At 31.7% G+C, this 25,823-nt stretch overlaps 1 protein-coding gene across 1 annotated transcript in view; it reads right to left on the bottom strand.

Annotated features, from left to right (window-relative positions):
- The window catches only part of LOC124362478 (glycogenin-1-like), a 47,328-nt gene continuing 21,505 nt past the window's right edge, over positions 1-25,823 (bottom strand). The window contains 6 exon segments of the mRNA XM_046817015.1: positions 1-229; positions 5,908-6,034; positions 7,834-7,921; positions 7,923-7,997; positions 13,045-13,219; positions 22,496-22,631. Coding sequence (XP_046672971.1) covers positions 16-229; positions 5,908-6,034; positions 7,834-7,921; positions 7,923-7,997; positions 13,045-13,219; positions 22,496-22,631 — 815 coding nt within the window. The 3' untranslated portion in view covers positions 1-15.

The following is a 25,823-nucleotide window of genomic DNA, read 5'->3' as shown; positions in this document are numbered from 1 at the left end:
TACAGTTATGTAAATTCAGTGAGCTATGAATAGGAATGGGAGGCTTACCATTTCCGTGGAAAGGCTAGGATGTACGCTGGTACAGAAGAGATCCCACCAGAGCTGAACGAACTGTGTGATGTTCTGTGATACGCCGGATACACTTGCCAAGCCTGTCTCTGTGTTGAACGGTTGCAGCCAAGGCTTCGCAGTACCAATAAAGTGGATGATCTTCAATCCTTGGCCGTATCTGGACAAAAATTATAGGTCAGAAGATATCCCACCAGAACTGCCGAAAACGATAATTGTGAAGCCTTACTCCATGCTACAAAAATATTCCCTTCGCAGACCCAAAAAGTTTCAACTATAAGTTGTGCGAAGGAAACAGAGGTACAGTCAGTAACATGTTGGTGATCTGGTGGGGGAGCTGAGGATTCAGCAGTCAATCATAATGCTGAGGTATGCTGTGCTTGAATATGCTGTAAAAATTGGCTCTTGTAATGATAAGCCTGGAACAAAGGATTTTGTACATTAAAAGAAAATGATTAGAATCTAGTTTTATAATAGAACAACTACCCAAATATATTTCTTTTGAACAAATTTGTATTTAGGCTCTAACAATTTAGTACTGAATTATAATGGGAGATAAGGTTACAACAGTGAACGTGGGAAGGAAGAATCACTTGAATGGGCAAATTTATTGGGGAAAGAAATGTTCAAGGACTAAACTATTTTTGAGTAAAGCATTGCTATGAGCTGAAATCTCTTACATAACATCGCCTTCAAAGGGCAGTTAGATTTGATGGTTAACCCTTAGTGAGCTAAATAAGTATGATACGGTGACTGAAGAAGTTCAGTATGCTTTAGGTAGTCCACTTATAGCATACTTAAGTCTAACTTTAGGGCACTTAAAAAGGAATCTAAAAGGAAGAAGATCTATATTATGTCAGACTTCAATATTGACACTTTGGAGTCCTGTAGAAATTACAATATAAGAAATAGGTTTATTAATTTATTGTCTGCATATGGTTTTGTAAATAATTTTAAAATGCCAACCAGAGTGACGAAAGAATCTAGATCTTGTATAGATAACATTACCACTAATAAGAGAGTTAATGAAAGTAAGTTTGTTAAATATTGAACTAGGATTGTCTGATCATAGGGCTTTGTTGATGTCTATTGAATACAGAAATGACTTGTCAGTACACAACACTTTTCGATAAGAAAAAGAATTTTTTCAACTCAGAATATGGCTTGTATGGTAGGCTCTGTTAGTAAGAGTTCATGGAAATTTTGTGAGTTTAGCACAGCACAAGAGAATTTTAATAGGTTTCTCGATAGTTTTTAAAACATGTTTTGAAGTTTCTTTTTCCTTATACATCTGTCAAATTTAAATGTGGTTCCCAAAGTGCATTTAAAAATAAGAAATGGGTTACGAATGGGATAATTGTGTCAAGTAAGAAAAAAAGGGCTCTTCACAAAATGGCAAAATATAGCAATGATGTAAATTTTAAGAAATATGTAAAAGATTATAAAAAATATTTAAAAAAAGTTTGTTCTGCTGCTAAAGGAATGTATAATTGTAAATATATCAAAGATTCTGAAAATAAAAAGCAAAGCTGTGTGGAATGTGATAAAAACTGAATTAGGTATGAATACAATTAAAAAATCTGACTGCATGAATCTCAAGGTACAAGATGAAATGTATACAGATGCTAAGCAAATTGCACATTATTTCAATACAATGTTTGTAAATATAACTAAGAATATTGGTGCCAAACCACAGATCAATTCAGCTGTTCAGCTACTAAGTAACGTTTCTTGTAATAAACAAGCCTCATTTGTATTTAAGTGTGTTAGTGCTCAAGAGGTTTATAGTGTCATAATGAGTCTGAGAGACACGAAGTCTGTAGCATGGGATGAGATCCCAGTGGGAGTGCTCAAAGCTACTGCAATGTACATCTCATATCCTCTGGCTTTGATTATTAACCAATCATTCATGTCTGGTGAATTTCCCATCCAACTGAAATATGCAGATGTAAAACCAGTTTTTAAAAAAGGTGAAAAATAGGATCCAAACAATTACAGACCAGTCTCCATCCTATCCAGTATCTCCAGTCTTTGAAAAAATAGCACACAAACAGTTATGTAACTACCTAGAGAGTAATAGTTTTCTGTGTAAAAGTCAGTATGGTTTTCGATCTGGCCACAGTACAGTTGAGGCTGCCTCTAATATGGTTGAGCAGATCCTGGGGGCTTTGGATGGGTCACAGAGTACTGATGGTGTATTCTGTGACCTCTCCAAGGCCTTTGACTGTGTAAATCATTCTTTACTTGTTAGTAAACTAAAATTTTATGGGATTTTGGGCAACTCTTTAGCATGGTTTCAATCTTTTCTTCATGGTAGAAAGCAAAGAACGCTAATCAACAATAATGGCATAAAAAGTACATCATCATGGGTGAATATATGTGCTGGTGTAACCACAGGGGTCCATTCTGGGCCCTTTGTTGTTCATTATCTTTATAAATGACATGCCACATAATATTGGAAATGACCTGATTTTGTATGCTGATGACACAACATCTCTGGTAAAATGTAACAGGGAGCAAGATTTAAAATTAGAAATAATTAATTCCCTAATAGACTTAGAAAAATGGTTTACTTGTAATGGGCTCGCATTAAACAGTGATAAGACACAAATTGTAAAATTTCAGACTGTACAAAATAAGGCTATGTCCAATTTTAATATAGATTTTAAGAACTCAGTGATTGTTACAGTAAATACCACTAAGTTTTTTGGGGCTAGTTATTGATAAGAATCTTTCTTGGAGACCACACATAGAACTGCTAAATAAAAAACTGAGCTCAGCTTGCTACCAAATGTACACATTGAGAGAGCTGGTTGATATTAAGACTAGGCTCATAGTTTATTATGCTTGCTTTTGTTCATTGGCACAATATGGGATCCAAGTGTGGGGATGTAGTTCAGGTATTTTCTCTGTTTTTAAAGCTCAAAAGAGATATATTAGAACCATGCTATTTTTGAATCAGAGAGATTCATGTAAAGATATTTTTAGAGATATGAAAATATTGACCATTCCATCATTGTATATCTATAGCTGTTTAATATTTATTCATAATCGCCTGAATTCAGAAAATATAATTCATCATGAACATCAGTATGGCACCCGTTTTAAAGACAAACTGCAATTTCCTCTTCACAAATTAACATTATTTGAAAGCTCTCCAAATTATATGGGAATTAAATTTTACAACAAATTACCTCTACATGTAAAGCAGCTAACAGTGTTCAGTTTTAAAAAATCAGTGAAAAGCTTACTAATTAATAAGGCCTATTATAATATTTCTGAATTCTTGCAGGATAATCTGCAGCTTGTGTAGTTTTTAGTGAATTTGGCAAATACATTGTTAATGTATGAAATGTTGTACAAACTGTTTTTACCATATAGTATGTATTATTGACAAGCAACCTGTTCACACAACATGTATAGTTGTATAACTGTGGATGTTATGTTGCAATAAATTTCTTGATTCTTGATTCTTGCTAACTGACTGAAGTTCATAGGCTTTAGTACACAACATTCTTTACTAGGGCAAATATATTAGAAGTCTAAATTGGAAAATATGATGGTGACTTATTAGGGAAGTTGGTAATCAACTTGGTGGAGTATTTGAGGATGATTTACTTTGGATTATTTCAATCACACGTTACATATGGTTTGATTTTATGGGGTGTTTACACTACAATTTCAAAAATTCTGCTAATCCAAAAAAAGGTAAGAACACTTGGTAAAGCCGACCCTTCGAATCACTGCCAAACTTTGTTTATGCAACTTAAAATTCTGACATTCATTAACCTTTACATCTATCATTAATATTTACTGAAACTAATCTACATCTGTTTTCCAGCAGACAAGACTTTAATTCACTCCCACTCTACACGAAATAAATGTAAACTTAATATTCCTCAGCACAGAACAGTAAAAACTTGCTCCTGACGTAAAATAAATTGTGTAAGTTAATCAGTATCTTGACAACTTGCCTCAGCGTCAGGTGTATAAGAATAATAGTAGATACTACTGTTTTTGAGTATTTGTACTCATGTAGCATTATCAATAGACAATAGGCAATAGACAATTTTCTTTATTTCACATATTCATAGAGAACAGTACAATGCGTCAAAACATGAGATAGTTAAAGAATGTTAATAGTTGAGAGTTACAGGATTTAAAAATTCTTGAATAGAGTAGAAAGGTCGCTCCTGGAGCCAGACTGTGAGATGTTTCTTGAGGTGGCGTTCTGGTTTTTTTCTCTGAGGTGGACTGGTAGTTGATTGTAGAGCAAGGCTCCCTTATAGGAAGGCTTGCTTGTAAATAGTGTTAGATGGTGAGGCGGTAGAGCAAAATCTGAAGCATGGCGTGTATTTTGGTTGTGTATGTCTCTTTGTCGGGTTTGATTGGTGAGAACAGCATGCATGATTGCCTCTTGCATGTAGAGCGCTGGGGCCGTCAGGATCTTGAGTTCCTTGAAGGCATCACGACAGCTTTCGAGGTAGTTTAGGCCTGCTAGACATCTTATTGCCCTTTTTTGAAGTTTTAGGATTCTTTGCAGGTTGGTAAGCAGATGTTCCGCCCCAGGTCACAATTCCGTACCTGAGATGAGATTCAAATAGTGCATAATAGGCTATCTTTGCAGTTTCCAGATTGCTTGTGTGTTTTACCCTTCTTATTACATAAGTGCTTGAAGAGAGTTTTTTTACAAAGTAATTCTATGTGTGCTTTCCATGTGATCTTTGAATCCATTGTAATGCCCAGGAGGTATTTGACTGTATCCTGAGCTGCAGTTCCAGGGATTGGTAGAGGTAATTCTTTGTTTTTTGTGGTGAAAATTAGCTGTATTGTTTTTTTCTCATTAAGGGCAAGGTCATTTCTTAGGCAATATTGTTTTGTGTAACTAAAAGCAGTGTCAGTAGTTCTTTTCAGGGTTTGAATGGATTTATTTGCTATGGTGAGGACTGTGTCATCTGCATACATTGTTGTTTCACAGTATTCCTTTAGGTAGTCTGGAAGATCGTTTGTTAGGAGGAGAAACAGTACCGGCCCCAGTACTGACCCTTGTGGTACTCCTCTGGCAATGCTTGTCATGTCAGAATAGATTTTCATTAATTTAATACCGGTAATATAGTTTATTTTCAGCAAAAAAATTAACATAAAATATACATCATCTTTGCTATCACTAGTACACGAAATCAGTATTTTCATGCCTCATACTGACGAAATATTTGTAGTGAAACCATTATTCTAGGAGCTAATAAACTGGTAGTTAATTTTGTATAAGCACAAAATAGTTACTCTTGAAATTAATAGAGGAATGTTCCACAGTATTGAAAATAAATTGTCAGCCTCACTGGTGTTTTGGATGTTGAAATGGAAGATTGTCATAACAAATAATACATTTTTCCTTAGGTAATGGTTTTTTAGATTAAATACATTTAACCCGCATCTTCGCAGACAATTTCATGTTGAAAAGCATAGACACGATGGGTGTATTCTTTTTAAATGACATTCTAAGCACTCCTGAAATAAAGTCACAACCACTAAAAGATACAAGTTTAAAGAACAGTGGTTTCTGAAGTCAGAGACCAAAACAATTCTTTATAGCACCCATGAAATTACCCGAGTTTCTCTTCAACGTTCCATGATATTTGATCGAATAGCTCCAACAATTTCAGTAAAACTTAAATATTTTAGGACTGATAAGCATATGTAACTTTTGAATTAAATCAAAATTTATCAGTCTTTGAGATAAAAAATTTGAATTCCTTTTATAATAAATATCATTAATTATCAGTAGTATAAGAGAAACAACTGTCAAAACCAATCATAATACTACTGTTCATTGCTTACTGTTTGAATGCTGGCAAATAGGAATATGTGGCTGTAGAACACATGTTGTAGACGAAAGGAAGATGTTTCTTGATATCCTTAGTAGGCCAGTCACTGAAGAATAGATTTAGTAAGCCTTGATCACCTCCTACACATATCATTCAGGTATGAACTAGATGTAACGTAAAGTACATAGTGTTGAGTAAGTTATATATTGAAACTGTCCTTGTATCAAAACAAGGAACATAACCTTCTGTATATTTGTTTTGTTTGTTTGTGATCTGGTGGTACAAAGCTCATAATAACATACTGATCAAGTTACTGCATTGTAATTTGTCATAGGCATTTGTCAGTGACAAAAATGAAACAATTACTGTAATGCCCTTGGGTTACAGTATGGTGGACATATGTTTTGTTATAAACTTTCACAAAAAACAAAATAAATGAACTAAAATTTATTGTTATTAACATTTATTTTTGTTTTACAACAAAAATGTTCCAACCAAAGTCATAATTTTGTAGGCTTGAAAAAGTGAAATTTTAGTAGTTTTACACATGTTTTGGATTATGAAGAGAATATTTTAAGTTTGATTCAAAAGGTTTTGATGAAAGTTTATATTATCTGTTGAATTTAATACTTTTTCAGCGTTTTTTGGAACTGAAAACACAATATGAGTATTCAACCCTAATAAAAGTGAGATTTTTGGTAATTTTGTTATGTTTCAATTAATATCAACATAGTAAAAAAAACTAATATGAACATTTCAAAAAGCAAAAAAAGAAAAGTGTTTCTATAGAAACAAATGACTTTACATATCTTGGAATTTAATTAGAACAATATTTTACGATTTTTATGGCCATCTAATTTGACATTTTAAAAGCAGGATTCTTCTTCTTTTTGAAGAGTGACTATTAAAAAAATGTATTCTAAACATTTTTGTTGTGTAAGATTTGTAATCTATTGAATATACAAATTGAAATATATATATGTAACATCCTAGGGTTTTAGCATACTATGTGCAATCAATAAACAATTTAATAGACCTTTGCACAAAGGAAAAAAATCGTTCAAACACACCTACAAAAGTTCTGACTGCCACTTCTAGGGTTAAGGGACACAACACTTCGTAGCAATGAAGGAGTTGACATAGTAGCAAGACAAATGTGAGTTTTGGAGGTGAGGGTCTTGAAATGTCACCAGAGTTATTTTCATCTTGGCAACAACAATTCATAAATCAACCAGAGTTGCACGACAAGTTAGTTTCTTTGCGTAAAATCTAAGTACCCACAAGACATTATGTAATGATCCAAATATTAATTTTGTACAAAATTAGTGCTATGAGTACACTTAGAATTTTCCTTCCAACCATACTAAAATTATTTATTATTTGTAAAAAGGTAAAATCAACCAAAAAATGCACAAACAAGTGGCAGCTAATAAACTTATTAATTTACAACTTATCCTAAAATTTCCAAACTGAACTTGTTATTAATTTATATTCTGTCCAAAATATAATCTAGAAGCAGATTTGTCTTTAATTCTTATTACATTTTCTATAAAAATATGACCACAACTTTACAACATAATCAGATATAAAGTCATAGTAAGACCAATTAATTTTACTATCCTAAATCCAAATTACACACCTCAAAATTCCAATGAATTAAATTTCTTTGAAACTTACATAACTACTAACAAATGATATAAATTTTAAAATTTTTTAAGAGCATAAACATTTTGTTTAAATGTATTACATCTCATCTTGCACAATACGTTTATTTTATATATTGGCTACCAGAAGGAAATTATTACTTTATATTCATCTTCTGTACTAAAACTTAATATTATAGGTAATACAAATCTTTTTTTAATTGAAGTTAAATTTTATAGAAAATAATTATTAACCAACGTAAAAATTGACTAAAACTAAATGAAAATGACCTTACCATCAAAGCTGCCATGAATCAAAGCAAATTCAATGAGGGCTTTGTACGTTTCATCACTAGGTTTATAGACAAATACTCCAGAGTTGAAAACAGTCAGGCCAACCTGCGTCTGGTGCAGCTGACAATTCTTCCCTCTCAAACAGCTCATCACTATTCTGCAACACCTGACAGACAAAACAATCACTTAACAATGGAGATCCATTAAATTTATTAGGAATTTTAGTGTGGTTTTGTATGTAGATTTTGTTTACCCTGTCCCTTGGCAGACACCCAGAGATCTGCAACTGTTCAGCAATTAATACAATATAAAATATATCAGAAGGCTGGAGAGTCAAGAGGTCGGAAACTATCAGAGAGGATGGGACCTCCCTAAGGCCAAGGATTCTAGAGAGTGAATTTCTCAGAAGGCAAAGATTCTAAAAACGGGAAGGTCTTAGTGGCTAAGAGCTCTAAGTATCAAATCTCCAGGAAAGTAGAAGAACTCAGAGGCTTGTATTTCTCAAAGGCCAAGAACTCATACATGATGGAGACTACTAGAAAACAAAAGCTCCTAAAGTTCAGGAAATTTCAGCAGACATCTTTTAGTAGAGAGAAGCTCCTAATCACAGGAGTATACCAGAATTTGGATACGGTACTTTTAAAAGCTGGAAACTGTAAGAGATTGAAAACTCGGTGGTGGGGAATTCCCAAAGACCAAGAGGTTCTTTCTACAGGTTGGAATCTTCCAGAAGTTGATAATTTCCAGAAGTCAACGTCTGTAAGAATCTGGGAGTTGCAGAGGGTGGGAATTTTCAGACACGTAGAGCTTCAAGAATTCAGTGACTTCCAGAGTTCCCAAAAGCTTGGAAGTTCTAGAGGTCAGGTGATTCAAGAGAGTGAAAAATGCCATAAGCATTTATCTCTCATAACTATGAGAGATCCAAGAGGCTGAACTCTCATAGTTGGGAAACAAAATAACTTATTGAACCATTTTTACAATTTAAATATATTTCCAACTTTTTTATTTTCCAGTACACGAATCTGAAAAAACTAAAATACCTGAATGCTTGAAGAATAAATTTTCAAGCGGGTAAGATGAGAGCCATGAATTAAAAAAAGAAGCCAAAGACATAGTTAGTTAAACCTTTTATATGAGTACATTTGACATACTATTATTTTGTAACAGACATTTTTCCAGAAGAATTTAAATTTTCTAAAATAATTCTAGGTCTTAAAAAAAGAAATATAACTGATATTATAATATAAATAACCAACCTGTATTACTCCTCCCATCTATTTCAAAAATGTTTGGAAAAGCCATGGATGATCGATTAGCTGAACACTTAAGACTTAAACAACCGTTTTTATTTGGAACAAAATGGATTATGTTGAGGAAAAGTTGTTGTAACTGCATTTATTTACAGAATCAATAATTGATTCAAATGACAGTAAATAAATACGGGGTGGCATTTTCAAGGATTTATGAAAGGCCTGTGATATAAAAATATATAGTGATATTCATATTTATTCCAGATGAGGTAAAAACAAAATTGCCTCAGCATAGTCTAGAACTTTAAAAAAATATCATATATGGGAGCAAAATTAATAAATTTTTTACCAGATTGCATAAAAAAAGGAAAGAATCAATTTTCAACATATAAAATGGCTTAAAGAATACCTATTAAGCCTACCTTTGTATTCTTTGGACAAGTTTGACACTCATTAATTAAGCTAGCATTAACAATAATAAACTTCATTTCTTTCAAAAACACAATTAAAAATTTTTTCCTCGCAAAAGGAACTACGTATTTCATATACATTTCAAACTTACAATTTCATATGCATACAAATTATACATTTCATACAAACCTAGTTTTCATATTTTATACATGACTTGTGTTGGCTTGTGTAAGCTTTATGACAATAAACATATACTTATTCTTATTTATATTTATATATAGATCTATATATGTATAATGTACAAAAAATATAAATGCGTGGAGGCTTCTTATAAACAATAAAAGAAAAAAAAGACTTCGTACAATGTGAGTTTTGGAGGTGAGGGTCTTGAAAAGTCACCAATATTTTTGCCTTAAAACTTTAACGAATTTATTGATTTGATTACTATGAAAAGCAAGTTGAAGAATCTATAAGTATACAAAGCATTTTTGAAATAAAGTACAAAGGCATTAAGGCTAAACTAAGGTTAATTTAAATTTTTATACTACTAACTGTACAAATCTGTACTAAGTATAAATAAAGAGATCTGACTTGATGCCTACCTCCTGGAATATTTCAGAGGGCAGAATCTCCCATAGGTTGTGAACTCTCAGAAGCAAAAGTCTCATAGAGTTTGAGAACTTCTGAGAACTGACATTTTCCAGAAGCCAGTAATGTCCAGAGACCAAAAGGTTTTAAAAGACTTTTTTTAACGCTTCAAGAGGTTGAGAGCTCTCAGAGACTGAAACCTCCCGTAGTTTATGATCAAGTTGGAATCACACCTGAAGCAGTGCTAGAGTCTGGAGGTTTAGTGATTTAGTATTTATTTATTCTAATAATCAAGTATATAGCTCATGGCTTTCATCAGTAGCCTCTGGTCATTCTCTTCCAGGCTTAGCTTGTTCCAGAGCTGGACACTGTATACTTAGAGATTTTTGGGAGTTAGGTGGTAATTAATCTGAGTAAATCACCAGTACCGCCCTCATCTTAAAAATATATCAAAATTTTACTAAAAAAATATTTAAAAATATTTGATTTATTTTTCATAACTGTAGTAATGTTCTAATTACTTAACTCTTCATAAAATGAAAATAGTTAATAATCTTTATATTATGATTAACATTTACTTCATGTGTTTTTTATGAATTTAGGATCCTAAACTTAATTCAAATTATTATGACATCTTTTTAAGCTATTTTAACTCTGAATTAAAAAAAACTAAATTTATGAACGTCTAAAAGTTTTAGTGCAATATTATGTTTAATTTAGAACTAAGTTAATAAATTTAATTTTTAAATCGAATTTGCCTTAGTACTTTTTTGTGCATGACTAAAAACTCTAAAAATGAGCGCAACATCTCATGTTCTAGCATGTATTAAAATATATAAAAAATTGTTCTTTATGTACAAAATTGCTTAAGAGCCACTGATTTCAGCAAAAAATTTGATTCGGTAATTATACGTTATAAAAAATCTAGCTAGGTTATTAACTAATACGTTTTAATGCATGCACTTGGTTTTAATTGAAATTTTACAGCATGTAATATTTTTAATTATACTGGAACAAAATATTTAATTTGTAAAGAATTAAATTACATTTGGAGAACATCTCAGTTTTGTAGGAAATACGAAATTGACCACAATAAAATAATCCTTTGAAGAGAGTTTGTAATTTTTTAAAAAATTGATTCCTACTTGGTTTTATGAAACATATGTAAGTAACTATGAACAAGTTTTGAAATTGTTTTATTGGTTAGTAATTGTAAAGTAAAAATTTCATTAAAAATCATGAAAATGACTTTTGTGCATGATAAAACGTAATTGATTTCAATTTGTAGGGACAGAAATGGATGGCAAAAACATTGAACACATGGATCCGAGCTGAATGATGGTACACACCCAGTTTTGTCCTTAGCTTTGCGATAGGGAATGGTCATTAGCAGTTGGCAGGACCACAGGCCTCTTTGGCAAATGGTTGTTATCTGTTAAAGCTTAATCAGGTACGCAATCTGAAAGAGCGCTCTGTGAATTAGAACGAGTTTCGGGTGTCAACAATGCGACCGTGGCAGCCGACCAACTGCGTGAGAGCACTTCTACTGCTCGGCTAAGAATAACCCGTCAACACTATACCGTCCCGAATCTAACGAGGAACCTCAAGGACGCACATGTTGCACTAGATTAAGTAAATATAATACAAAGAGCCTTGCTAAGATCTCAGCCTCCTGAAAAATAGCAGCAGCTGCTGTGACTGCTTTGGGCGATTTATATTACTTCTTCACGCTTTACAACTCTGGGAAAAGCCATGTAATACAATGAATATGCTTTCTTTCTAATCTTGTTGCAAATTAGTTGAAATGATTCAATATTAAAATGGGTTATTCATTGTTTATTTTCTATGCAATATTTTAAGCACATGTAAACAAATTTATAAAAATATATTGGGTGATTAATAATTTCCTATAGCTAATCTTTGTCAAAAATGCTTCCCTATCCCAGTAAAATTCCTCCAACTCATACTCCAATGGATAATTAAGTTTGAATATCCATTGAAAACTATTTGAACCACTTCCTACAGTCAGTAATACAATTTTTTTTCTGTGACATGTTAAAATTTTTATATTTTCAAGAAATTCTAATATTTGTTATTTTTTACTTTTTTCAAGTAGTAAAACTTTGAATTTTGTCACTTTTCTATGTGTATAATAACATGTTGATTAACAAGTTGTAATCACTATTTAACTACATTCAAGTTAACATTTTTGCTGATTGGATTGAGTTCTAATCAATACTATTAAATATCAATGAACTTTCTGATGGTCTTAGACAGCACAACCACTCTTCTTTAAGTTAAAGGATATTTACACTTGACTTATCCAAAAAGTAGTATTTTTTAAATGATTATTGTAATAAAAAAACGGATAAGAAAAAAGACCAAATTTTTAAATAGTAAACACCAAAATATCACGTGCTTAATATATAGATGACACATGCTATTGGGGGCAGGCTGTATTCATCATGTTGTCACCTACTGTATCTCAATAGAGCTAGTTAACGAAATGTTTGGATAAATACCAAGTCCATTGATTATTATTTATATAGATTATTACAGTTTAATTCAAAATAGATAAGCTGATTTCAAAAACAAATAGATATGGAAAATTATGGAATCAGTTGGTTAAGACCTGAGAAATGTTAATATTTTATAATAATATCAAAATTATTTAACTCTCATAACCTAAGTGATGTTTGAGATAAAGGTATTATTGCATTTCAAAATATTTAGAAAGTAATTGACAAATTACAATTAATGATAAGTCAAAATAAAAAATACAATGAAATACTGTAAGAGGTATTATTTTGCTTTCTGCCATTAGAAGTAGATAGATCTCAAGTATCAGAATTTTGAGATATGGTTTAGAAATATATGAATCACAACTAAATAGTACCAATTTTTAGTATCCTAATACAAATCACAAGGAGTCCTATGCTTACTGGGTGGTAAACAATAACTTACAAGAGTGTCAGCGTCTAGGAAGACACACTTGTCGAACTGTGTGAGTCGCCAGCAGTGCAGTTTGGTGAAGGTGATACCCAGCTCGGGTCGGGCAAGCAGTGCGAGGTTGTCGGCATCTTTTGAATCCAATACATCTACCAACTTGACAATATTGAATACTGCGCTCAGCTGAGTCCTGTAAACATGATGTTGCTTTAATCTAAAAGTAATTTGATCTATATGATATTAAACCTAATACAAAGTACCTTGGCATTGTAATTGACTCCAATCTATCGTGGAAGCCACATGTAGATCAGCTGTGCAGGAAACCCTGTTCGGGAACCTATCTTCTGCGTAGACTCGATCAAGTTTGTATTCCAAAGGTAACAAAAACTGCCTAATTCACCTTTTTTGAGTCTCACATAAGATATGGCATAGCATCATGGGGTGCAACAACTTCTGCAAATTTAGAAAGAGTCCTGATACAACAAAAATGTGCTGTTAGATGTCTTGCGAGTCTTGGATACAGAGAAAGCGGCAGAACAGCATTTACCCAACTTTAAATTCTAACGGTGGTGGCACTGTATATACAAGAAGTTATCCTACACACAGTCTTTACTCATCTATAACCAAGACATCAAGACATACACCACCATAATATGAGACATGCCTCCAACTTTGTCCTACAATCCCATCACTTAAAAAAGCCAACATATGCTGGAGCGAAGTTGTTCAACCTGCTGCCAGAACTGAAGAACACACCTGCACAACAACTAAAGAGGCGACTGACTGACTGGCTGATAAAGAGACCTTTTTACTCAATGGATGAGTACACAAAAAAGACAATATTTTTAATAATTAACCATTATTGTAACCACATGATGCATTACCAACCTCCAAGATTATGTAAATAAAGAACTTGTCTATTATCTACTTTCTATTAACAGAAAGATGGCCAGAGAGTATAAAATCTTGAGTACAATAACATCAAATTTACAGGGACAGACATATCATTTTAGACCCATAAATTTTTAGAATGAGAGAGGCAGGAAATCTAGATGGCATCTTGGAATTCTGCAATAAAAAGTACTTAGTTCAAACGTTTTAGTAAAAGCAAGTACCAATGTAATATTTGTTAACAAACTAAATAAAATTATTTTTAGCTTTGTAAATGAATGTACATTTTGGGGAATTCTTCATACGGTTTGTTATTAAATTAATAAAAATACTTAAACTTCACTGAGGAATAACTTTATGATAGAAATACAGTATTATATTTTGTATTTCATGATTTGTTATGGATATAAAAGGTACGCTATACCATGTAATTACTATATACTGTAGATGTTAACACTGAATGCAAATTGGTAAAGTAGTATAAAGAAAAATATTGACTTACAGACTTTAAAATCATCTTAAAAGAATTTTGTCTTGATCAACAATTATTCCATTGAAAATTTTATAACAATACAATTCTGTTTCTACTAATTGATTATATTAGTATTATATTTTAACACAGCATTTGTTTTTTACTATTTTTTACTATACTATAAATTACCTATTTACATAATATAATTCATAATTATTGTAAATATTGTTTTGAACTTATACTTGGCTATTGCATAGCTGTTCGCAATAAAAAACAAAATTAAAAAAATACTTAAAATTCTTTTAGGAAAATCTGCACTTGTTTGGATAATTTTTGCTAAATCCTAATGGCTTCATTACCTGAGATCAACCAAAATACATTTATCATACCTGTTCGGGTTTGAAATGATTTTTAATTTGAGTTGCACAACAGGGGTAAAAAGTGGTATTTTTTTATTTTAATGGCTTTATGGTTTGGTGAGAAAGTAAGTTAGCGAGTGCAAACGTGTGAAGCTATTTGTGGTCTGGGAGTATCAAGTGTAATCTGGCTGTACTTTTAGACTATCTGGCAGAGGTAACGAGGCTGGGTTAAGGGCCGCCTTCCACAGGGAGCAAATTGCTAGAGAAACGTGGATGGGAGAGAGAATTGGAGAATTGGTTTGGAGAACATTTGTTTGTTTCAGTTTTGTTGGGCTGTAAACAAGTTACTAAACTTTTGTCTTTTATTAAGCATAAAATAGAATACACAAGAACAAATTCTTAACATGTTGAGTGCAGATGACGTTATAAAACTTTTATTGGTGAAACTTCTTATGAATGCAAATAATTTTTGGAATGTAATTGATGTTTTCAGTTTATGTACTATAATATAATTTTCTTAAAACAAATCTTATTATTTAGGTTACATAGTTATATTATTACAACCAAACTATAATAACGTTTGGAATGGGTTTGATCAAACTCGTCAGCAACACAAGTCATCACTAAAGTACACGTCCTGCATTACATTTCTTTGCTTTCACCAGCTCAGCCAATGTAAACATAAGAACCATTTCAAAATTGAGAAGTCTAATAAACTCTAAGCTCGTGTTACTAATATTTCTTGTATCATTGAACGGTGGCAAATGACTTAAATAAATCCTGTTATATTCACAATCCTTTCATCATCAAAAACAAGGTTAAAGTTAATGGAGTTGACCCAAAAAATATTAGCATAAAAATGTCTGTTAAATTAATATTAATCAAAAACAAAAAATTTCTGACATCCTCCTGACTGTTACAAAAATCTAATTTTGTTGAGCAATTCAAAAATAAGTCACTAATTCTAAAAATATCAAAGAAAATACTACTATAAACGTTGTAAGTCTCTCCAAGGTTTTATAAAAATGGCCATGAAGAAATATATGTCACATAAAATTCAAGTGACAAAATATGGAAGTAATGTTGAGTCCAGTTATAATTTGAAAGAAAATATTATTCTGCCAGGCTAAAATAGATATGTGGCTAATTTAGCTATTTCATTGGCTTAGAACCAAATGTTTATATCTCATATATAAGGCTTACTTTACCAATCCAAATTTATTTTACTAGTGAATGATTTAGCTCCTTAGGGCACCTTTGGGTTTATTTCTCCTGTTCCAGTTTGTTATATTTATATCATAGTCATGATCCAATTGAAACATTCAATATGGAACTAAAGATCTTACAAAAAATTGAAAATTTACAAATAAATAAGAGCCACTCACAGTTAAAATATAATAAATTAAGTTAAAACAACTTAATGTACATTTTGTCTGCTTTTACTACCTAACAACAGAATTAGACATTTTGCATATGCTCTCTGGATGATGCTGGCTGGTATTTTTTGTTCATTCTGATATAAAAAAAATGCTAAAACGCTTGTCAACTATTGTGCTTGTCTTTAAAAAATTTTTTATTAAATCTTAAAATGTGTCATTTTATTGGCAACTAATAAGTTGTCAATAACAAAATACATGTATTTGTAAATATTTGTTTTTAGAGTAGTTTTCAGTTAAATAAATCTTGATCATGACAATTTTATGACTAAAACTCACTTGAATGATAAGAAGATGCCTTAAAATCAATCACTGATCAATCAAATTTGGATTGTAAGATAAGTCTTAATTACATATTATAATACATCCAATCTAGGTCAAGAATCAATTTTATTTCATAGCTTCCTTATAGTAAAAAATTTAAAATACAGTACTAAGTAAGCAATAAAAAACCATGATATTATCACATGGCCATACACATATATAAAAATAAAATAAATATTTCCCTCGGAGATCTTGCTATATCAGTTTTGTGAACCAAATTAAAACGTACAGAGTTATTTGTTCACTATTTATTAGTCCTCTTTTATCTTTTACAATGATATGACAAGCGATTCTGTTTTCAACAGTACAATTACTATGTTGAAGGGAACCATTTGATGAAGTACCCTTTTGTGGTCGCTTAAATACTTCTTGTCAACATTACGACTGAATGGCAAGCAGCCATCGGTTGGGCGAACACTGACTGTGAGGATTCCGATGTTTGTTTATTGGCACAGGCACATGTATCTTCAGTTTCTATGTAGTTTTATTTATGTCTCACAGTTAAATCGGTTTTATAAACAACACAACCCACCCGACTGTTTCTTGCAGCAAAGTTAATGCCAATTTCCTCGGTCATCCTAATCTCATTCTGCTTTCCTGCTTCTCCGACTGTAAAATTAATACTAAAATATACTTCATTTCAATGTTGTGGTTTTCATTACTTCAATGTTCATTTAAATTTATGCAGCTAGTACTGGATGTTGGAAAATATCTCCAGGAGATGATAAATTTAATCTCGGATTCCATTCTATCATGGTTGGGTTATTATAGAGACGCAGCCAAAAGTGTTGCGTAGTCCTCGGACTGCGCAGTTTCAGAAACCAAGACTGACGTCAGTTGTAAATTTGCTTTCCAGTGTTCTATTTGTGGACTAAATTACGAACAAGCAGACTTAGACTTGTGGGTCATTGCTAAAAAACTGCCAAGTATTTGTGTTTTTCAGTTTTAATTTACCTTTTTTTAGAAATAAAGTAAATTAAGTAGTAATATTGTATATAAGGGCAACAAATCTAAAATCTTTTTTAATATATTATTTTATTCTCAAATAAATATGTTAACAAAATAATCTTAGCACTTTTTCTTAAATATACTCAAAAACTTATACTATAATATATGGTACTGAAATATAATAATTTTTTATATTTCTTGTGAGCCATTTTTAACGACTTTCAACAAATTATTATTAAGAAAATATATATAATATACCTTTTTATTAATTTAATTTTTTATATTATAATATTAATATAATAACATTTTTTGAGTTTTTTAAAGATTTATATAGTGAGAATTCTTTTAATTTCAACAAAAAAGTTTATAAAATAAGTTAAAATACAAAGCAATGTGTAGAGAGGTTTCTGTTTGTAATAAAATATGACATATTCAATGGTCACATAAAAACGTTTTTGGCCGTACACAGAGGTTTTTAATTTATTACTTTATTACCTGTTTTTCAGTAACATTACCCGTGTTATTTGGAAGGAATATAAATTTTAACTAAGAAATATTGATATTTTCCACATAATTCATTAGGTGATTTACTTCTAGAGATTAATGAGTTCTGAAAACACCACTACTAGTCCAGCATAAAAACAAAATATAAAGCAGCATTTTAGTAGGCGAAATTGTGAAAAATATATTTTTACAACTAAGGTAACATGTGTCCAGAGCATGTATTACTCATATTTAGACTTTTAGGTTCCACTCTCTTCTACAAATTTTTCAATGTATTGTGTCATATCAACTATACATTATTTAACTTTCAAATTATTTCAACCTTTATTCTTTGGTTTATCTCATAATCAATATTTTAATAAAATAATGTTTACTAATATAATTATTAATGTGGGCTAGCTAAATATAAATTGGGCATTGGTCATTTAAATATCCTAAACAAGGGTATTTTTAGTTTCTGAGCTTTATACAACACGTTTTGTTTTTATGAAATGTTGAGCATACTGGGATTGGAACATAATCATTTGGTGTCTTAAATTGAAATGAGCGATAGTATTAATCCTGGGTATTTATAATTTTTTGCACTACTATTGTTTTTCTCAGTTCTTTTCCTTTTAAAACTAAGATACATGTTAGAAAAATCTTTTTATTGTTTTAATATAAGCTGAAGTATTACATAAGGGTAGATAACATATCATTACATTGTATTGTAACTATACATAGCAAAATACCAGAAAAACTAACTAGAACTTATTGTACACCAGTTCATAGCTCAATTTGTACTTCAGATTTTCAGTGGAAAAAAGGCTCACCGACAGACAGAAGACTTTTACCAAGATTCTTTGATAAATAAACAAAATATACAAAAAGCCAATACATTTTTATATCATCCTTACTTATACACTTACTAATGGATGAAACCAAATCCAATGGTGAGCCAAGAACCATCATCAAACTCTATCTTGCCCCTTTGTTTAAAAATCTGAAGCTGTCTCTCGTCCTCCCCAACAGTTTATTTGGGATCTTTAAGTTCTTAAATGTAGTCAAAGTCTGCATCATAGCAGACATTGCTGTTAATGAACCATTAATATTTAAGGTTCTTCATGAATTGTTAGCAATGTTGATAGTACAGTTGAACTTGTGGCCTCATAGATATGCCAGTTGAATCTCTGAACAATGACTATTGTGAATGTCTGTCATGATTTATTGTGGTTAGGAAGGGTTGTTGGTACCTCCAGGCACAAGACCAGCCTAAAGAGTAACAAATAGAGAGACAACACCTCTACTACAATAATAAAATCAGTACAGTTGTTAGTAAGCATGGATTACAGCCATTCAATATCAAAATATCCATGATTTGCAGAACAAACATAGTGAGAAATTTTCATCTTAGGCAGGTTCAAGAATTGTTCTGTTGTCTGCTTCCTTTATCCCAGATAATAATGCAAATGGTAACTGTAAACAATGTTTCGTCACAATATCAGAAGATAGTAGCAGGTGTTCCCTAAGGTTCTGTACTTGGTCCTTTTTTGTTTTTAGTCTTTATTAATAATTTTCATGTTAATGTTTCATCCATGTCTGTACTTTATGCAGACGATACAACTCTTCTTTGTTCTAATGTGAATGTGTGGCAACTTAATGTACAATTAATTAATGCTCTTCAACAAGCTAAATATTGGTATTCAGCCAACAACCTTATTATAAATGAAAATAAGACTCAAAATCATAATTTTTACATGCAATAATAATTGAGATTTAGAGGATAACTACATTAAACCTGTTAAGCTCTTGGGGACTGTACTTGACAGTAAACTTAGCTGGAGGCCACATGTGGAGTACTGTGTTAATTTTGAAGTAATGTTAATGACCTACTACTTTGGACTGTTCCATATACACCTTTGTTATGGTATCCGTCTATGGGGCAACTCTGGTGCCTCCAAAAAAGTTTTCTGGTGGCAAAAAAAGGCAATCAGGTTAATGGCGGATCTTTATAATCAAGAGTTTTGCAAACAGTCTTTTTGTAATTTTAAAATAATGACTCTTGCTTGTATTTACATATATCAGAATATAATGTTTGTTACAGAAAATATCAACACCTTTATCTCTCATGAGTTAGTACATGATTACAACACTAGGTTTCGATATAATCTTGTAGCACTTCGAGTAAGACTAACTCGGACCTATAATAGTTACAACTCCCAACAAACTAAATTATTCAACAAACTACCATTAGCTTTAAGAGAACTACCAATTAATAAGTTTAAGAATTAAGGCTTTCAACTTGGTTTAAGACAAAAGCTTTTTACTCTGTTGACGAGTACATGAAGTGCAACATGTTTGATCTGTTACAAAATACACCTGGTTAATGTAACAAAATTAGGCATATAAATTAGTTTTTATATCAAATGTTTTTCCATGAAGAAGCCTATTATAACTGAAAATGTTATTTAGTGGCCAATAAAGATCTTGAATCTAATTGTTTGTTTACAGAGCTAACAGAAAATATACAAGTTTGTCACCTGTACTAACGGGGGGGTGACAAAAATGTATTATTTCCGAAGACCTGATCTGCAAGATTTCCCTGAAACTATTTGGGAAACAATCAGGGAAAGTATCTATACCTAGAAAAAGGAACATTTTGTTTTATTTCAATTCCTTCTCTTTAATTTATTGTAATGGTCTTGACATTTGTCTTAGGTAATATAGACTTAATGAAATATAACATCTTGAAGATGGATGATTTTAATGCTCCAGTCTATGGCTGGAATGAGTATTCCTTTAATACTGGGAGTAGTTCTTAATCCAGGATAAACAGTTTTCTTTTAAGATTCATTAATTATTTAAAACTGTATTATCTTGATCAAGATCAAAATGTCCTAGACCTCGTACTTAAAAAACTGTGAATAAGTCAATCTCTGCTCTTGTATTGTTGAACTTGGGTGATCATCCTCTTCTTGAGATATCCATCCATGGTGTTAGTTGGCTAAAGAATAATCAACTTTGAATATTACTAATTTCCATCTGAGAATTATTTGGGTTTATACTCCCACCCTTTATCTCATAACTATTACATCTATGAGGGATCCATGAAAAGGAAAAAAATGTTTCAGATATCCTAAGCAGTTTTTAGCCAACTTGACATCCTTTGCTTAAGCAGGATTGTTCTACTCGTAGGAAATTTAAACAGTTTAGAGTTGTGGATGACCATACGGAGTACTCAAGTTTGGTAAGTATAGTAAAAGTAGAACTCGATTGATGCAGAAGACAAATGGAAATGTTTAAAACAACTAGAAGGCTAAGAAGATTCAGTTTCAAGACAATTCTCCCTTTGTTTCAGTTGTTAATATTGATTACAGTTTTGTATGAATAAGATTAAAAACTACAATTAAACCCATGAAATATATAGGAGAAAGTGTTAAATATGTTCATTAATTTCAGCAATAATATTTTCCTTAGACTTGGTAGTTCTAATCAATTTACAAATGCAATTTCAACATGCGTTATTTTCTTCTATGAAAGAAGCAAATTGCTACCAGGTAATTATAGGCTGTGCTTCTCATCCTTGGTGGTCTCTTTAAATGTTCACTCATTAAAATCACCTTTACTATTCCTCATTTAGACTACCTCAAAATACGTAATTAAGATACATTTAGCTGACAATTGGGATAAAAGTTTCCGAGTTGATTCCTAGAACCAGGGATCTACTGAGTGTGCACACTTGAAATAAACAGCAAAACTATTATTATTTCTTCTTAAAATGTGCTTTCAAAATGAATAAAAATTCCCTTCTATGTATGTTAATGAAGGTGTTAATTAGTGTTTGATTATCCAATTATCTAAACTAAATTCAAAACCAAATGTTTTGAAATTAATTAACTTAATAGATATGAATAAAAGCAACTATGATAAAACAAAACAGTCTAATTTATCTTTTGCTAAGTTGATCCACATCAGTCAGTGCATTACCCGAAAATAATGCTTAATTTTTATTTAGAGTCTTTTTAAAGTTGCCTATTATACTTAATTAGTACTTAAGTAATAAGATTTTTAATACTAAAATTTCATATCTATTAAAAACTTTGTATTAAACTTCACTAAATTAAATGTTGTTATCTTGACACAATGTAGGTTCAATATATAAAACAATTGTCTGCCAGTGTTTTAAATATGATGTAAAAGTAATAAAAAATAAAAATCTATGTGGTCTTACAACAAACAGTATTGGAAATCAACACTTAACACTTGGTTAGTGTTGCCACCTGTATGGAAATCTATCACAGCAAATCACTCTCATTCAAGACAAAAACTTGAAAGTTGTCTAAATATATCTGAGCTCAACACCACAGTTGATGTTTTATTCTCTCACCATCCTGTACACATGGGGATATTGATGGCATGGCTTAGATTCGGTTTTGGCAACATCTCTTGTACAAATATATTTTTGTCTTTTTATAAGGTTTTATGTATAAATTCAGATGCCAGCTGTATTGTTTTGAAGTTCTGTTGTTATATAATTTGTAATGGAGACTTACTTCATAGCCTCTGTGACTCCTGGCGTGATGAGTACTACCAGCTGGTGAGCTGTGTTTACTCTCCGCAGAGAGTGAGCCAGCACCAACGCTCCCAGAGAGTAGGAGTCATTGGTAGCCAGAGTGACCCAGGCAAATCCTGCAAGAAGAAAAATATATAACATTGCAGCTTTTGTTCATGTGGAATAAATAGAACAAGAGATGAAAGTCTCATAGTGATGCACAAGAGGTAGCAGATGAGAAAGTAGTTTTGCCTGTTTTTGTTTTTGCCAGAGAGAGTGGAAAAATGCAGCAGGTTGATTCACAAGGAACTAAAACAGTGATTTGACAATATTTACACTCAAGCATTAAAACCAAACTTATTCGAATTTCATATCTTTATTTTACCACAAAAATGGAAACTCATTTTTTGTCTAGAACAAATTCATAAAACAAGGACATAATACTTGAATTATGACTGAAGGAAGTGACATACTTTTCATTTTCTTTACCTAATATTTACTAAAATAAATGTAACAACTATAAATATAATTTTTTATAATAAAAAATCATTATTCTTAACATCAAGTCAATAGTCTTTCCGGTTCAGTCAGAAGAAGGAGGTAGATTTTGAGATAGCTGTAATATTAATAATTTATTCCTTATGGATTGTCATGTAATCAATATCTTGAAAACTATTTGAGGTACAAAGCAATTGTTCATTACAATAAGTTTAAAAAATTACAAGCCTTGCAGAGCACTGCATTTTTTTCCTCACTCTATTTATGTCCATAAATAACTTTGAAGTTTCAACGGCCGCCATTTTGAAATCAAATAGCTTACCAAACTGGCCAGCGAACTGAATAAGATATTATAAGATCAATTTTTGTACCAAGTTTTATCCTGTTTGTTCTTTTTTGGGTCAGTTATTTTTATAGCTACATTATATATATACTTATATAAACTTTGGAACAGGAATGGTTTAGAGCTACTAATCGACCAATTTTTAATTTTCGTTTAAAACATGTTAAACTGGAAGGTTCCTTAAGTTTAAAGGCAATTTATTAAAAAATCTTTTTTAAACAAAACTAAAAGACTCTTGGGTTTTACTTAATCTAGCATATCTTACATATCTAACAGATCTTGGCCATCTAGGGTAGTGTGAGTATTTTAAGCTAAGGAATAGTTTATAGCTCGAAATGAATCTCTATCCCTCAGACCTTTTATACTTCTAACTACTTTTTTTGCCACATGAAAACTTCTTAGGCTCCACTGGAATTACTCCAGAGTAATAACATAAAGTAATGATTTTGTATCAATGTCAACCTGCATATCCAACACCATCTTATCTACAAGAACATTAACATCTTTAACGTTCGCCTTGTATTACTCAGAGTAAAACGAAATTCCATATTGGCAAGGTCTGGTGTACAATGGTAGCCAACAGTGTTAGCCAGGTCAGTACTTCAGTTAACACTTTGGCACACCATTCCCTATTGTGTACAGTTTTATTGTATCATTCTTTTTGTATCATTGAACAGAGTGTTATCCAACAGCAGCATATCAACTGGAACATCAACCACTTTATCCATATCAGAGATGAAAGACTTTTTGTTAGATTTGTTATTATTTATTTCATTGCAGTTTCTGAAAGAATTTTAAAGTTGCAATTCACTGTGTTGCATGCATGAAAAGCCTACATAACACTTTATATTTTTGTAAGATGATTTGTTATTCAACCTCCTACCGGAGTTGATGAAGACTATGAGGGAAGAAAAGGAAAGAAGCTGATGACGGCCCTGATGAAATGGCTAACTAGCAGATAGTTCCAAAAGTGAAAGATTCCAATTAAACATATTAAAAATGTCTGTAAAAATGTATCTACTGAACCCTTATTGTACATTTATTTGGAGTTCCATTTACAAAATGAAAATAAAACTAGTTTTAATTCTAAAATCGCCTTCTTTTAGTTCATATTCCAGAAAAATTTTCAGTAATTCTTACATTGTTTAAATCTTTTATATTACATTGATCTAATTAAACCTTGATGGATTTAAAATATTTCTCTAGATTAACTATTTTACATTGATTTAAATATACGAGGGTAATTCGGAAAGTAAGGTCCGATTCGCGTTAACCAGACTAACAGTAAGCGAGCAGCGAAATGCGCATGCGCCCTGACTCCCGGCATGCATTGCGTGCAGAACGACGCCATTTGCAGTGAAATCGTTGTAGTCTGCTGTTTTCTGTGGCTTTTTAAAATGTTTAAAAACTATTGAACGTCCCGCCGACTGTGAAATACGGTCTGTGATACGGTTTTTGACAGCAAAGAACGTTTCAACAGCGGATATTCATCGACAGATAAATGAAGTGTACGGTCCAAATGCAATGAGTGACAGCAAAGTGCGAAAGTGGGTGAGAGCTTTTAAAGATGGACGGGAAAATGTCCATGACGAACCACGATCTGGTCGGCCGTCAGTGATCACCGAAGATTTGGTGAAAGCCGTTGATGAAAACATTCGTGAAGATCGGCGATTCACTGTTTCTTCATTAGCAATAGAATTTCCAAACGTGAGCACATTGTTTAAACTTGTTTCTGAAATTATGGATTTTTGCAAATTTTGCTCACGTGGGGTTCCCAGGCTGCTTACTGAGGAACACAAAAAAAGAAGAATGGGTATTGCTCTTGAATTTTTGATCCAATAACATCAGGAAGGTGATAACCTTTTAGACCACATTGTGACGGGTGACGAGACATGGGTTTCCCACATAACCCCAGAAACAAAACACCAGTCAATGGAGTGGCGTCACTCGACGTCACCGGTTAAAGTGGTTAACAAGACTGGTTATCGTCGCAGGCGGCCGACTTCTATGACACCGGGATTCAAAAACTTGTAGATCGTTATGACAAGTGTTTGAACAAAAGTGGAAATTATGTAGAAAAATAGTGATTGATGTCAGGAATCAAATAAAACAATTTTTTTGAAAAAAATCTGTTGTGGTTTTTTTTAAATAAAAAAAACGGACCTTACTTTCCGAATTACCCTCGTATATCTTTTATTGGTAATATGTTCTAGTTCAGTTACATCATTTTATTATATATTTGTTTTTGATGGACTACATTTTAAATATTGCTTGTAATAATTCTCTTTCTGGAATTTTTTCTAGATAATTAGGTTTTATGTTTACTATGCTGAAACGTATTATTATCAGATCTAACACTTTTCAGAAAAATATCCATCATTCCTTTTGAAATTATGTTTGATTAAAAAAATATATTTATAAAAACATTGGAGTTCTATTATGTCTTTCTGTATTGTTAGATTTTTCTTAATTTTAAATGTGAATAGTT

This window comes from Homalodisca vitripennis, chromosome 5 (assembly GCF_021130785.1).
Source record: "Homalodisca vitripennis isolate AUS2020 chromosome 5, UT_GWSS_2.1, whole genome shotgun sequence".
In the NCBI taxonomy this organism is placed as follows: Eukaryota; Metazoa; Arthropoda; class Insecta; order Hemiptera; family Cicadellidae; genus Homalodisca; species Homalodisca vitripennis.
This window is presented reverse-complemented; position numbering and strand designations above follow the sequence as displayed.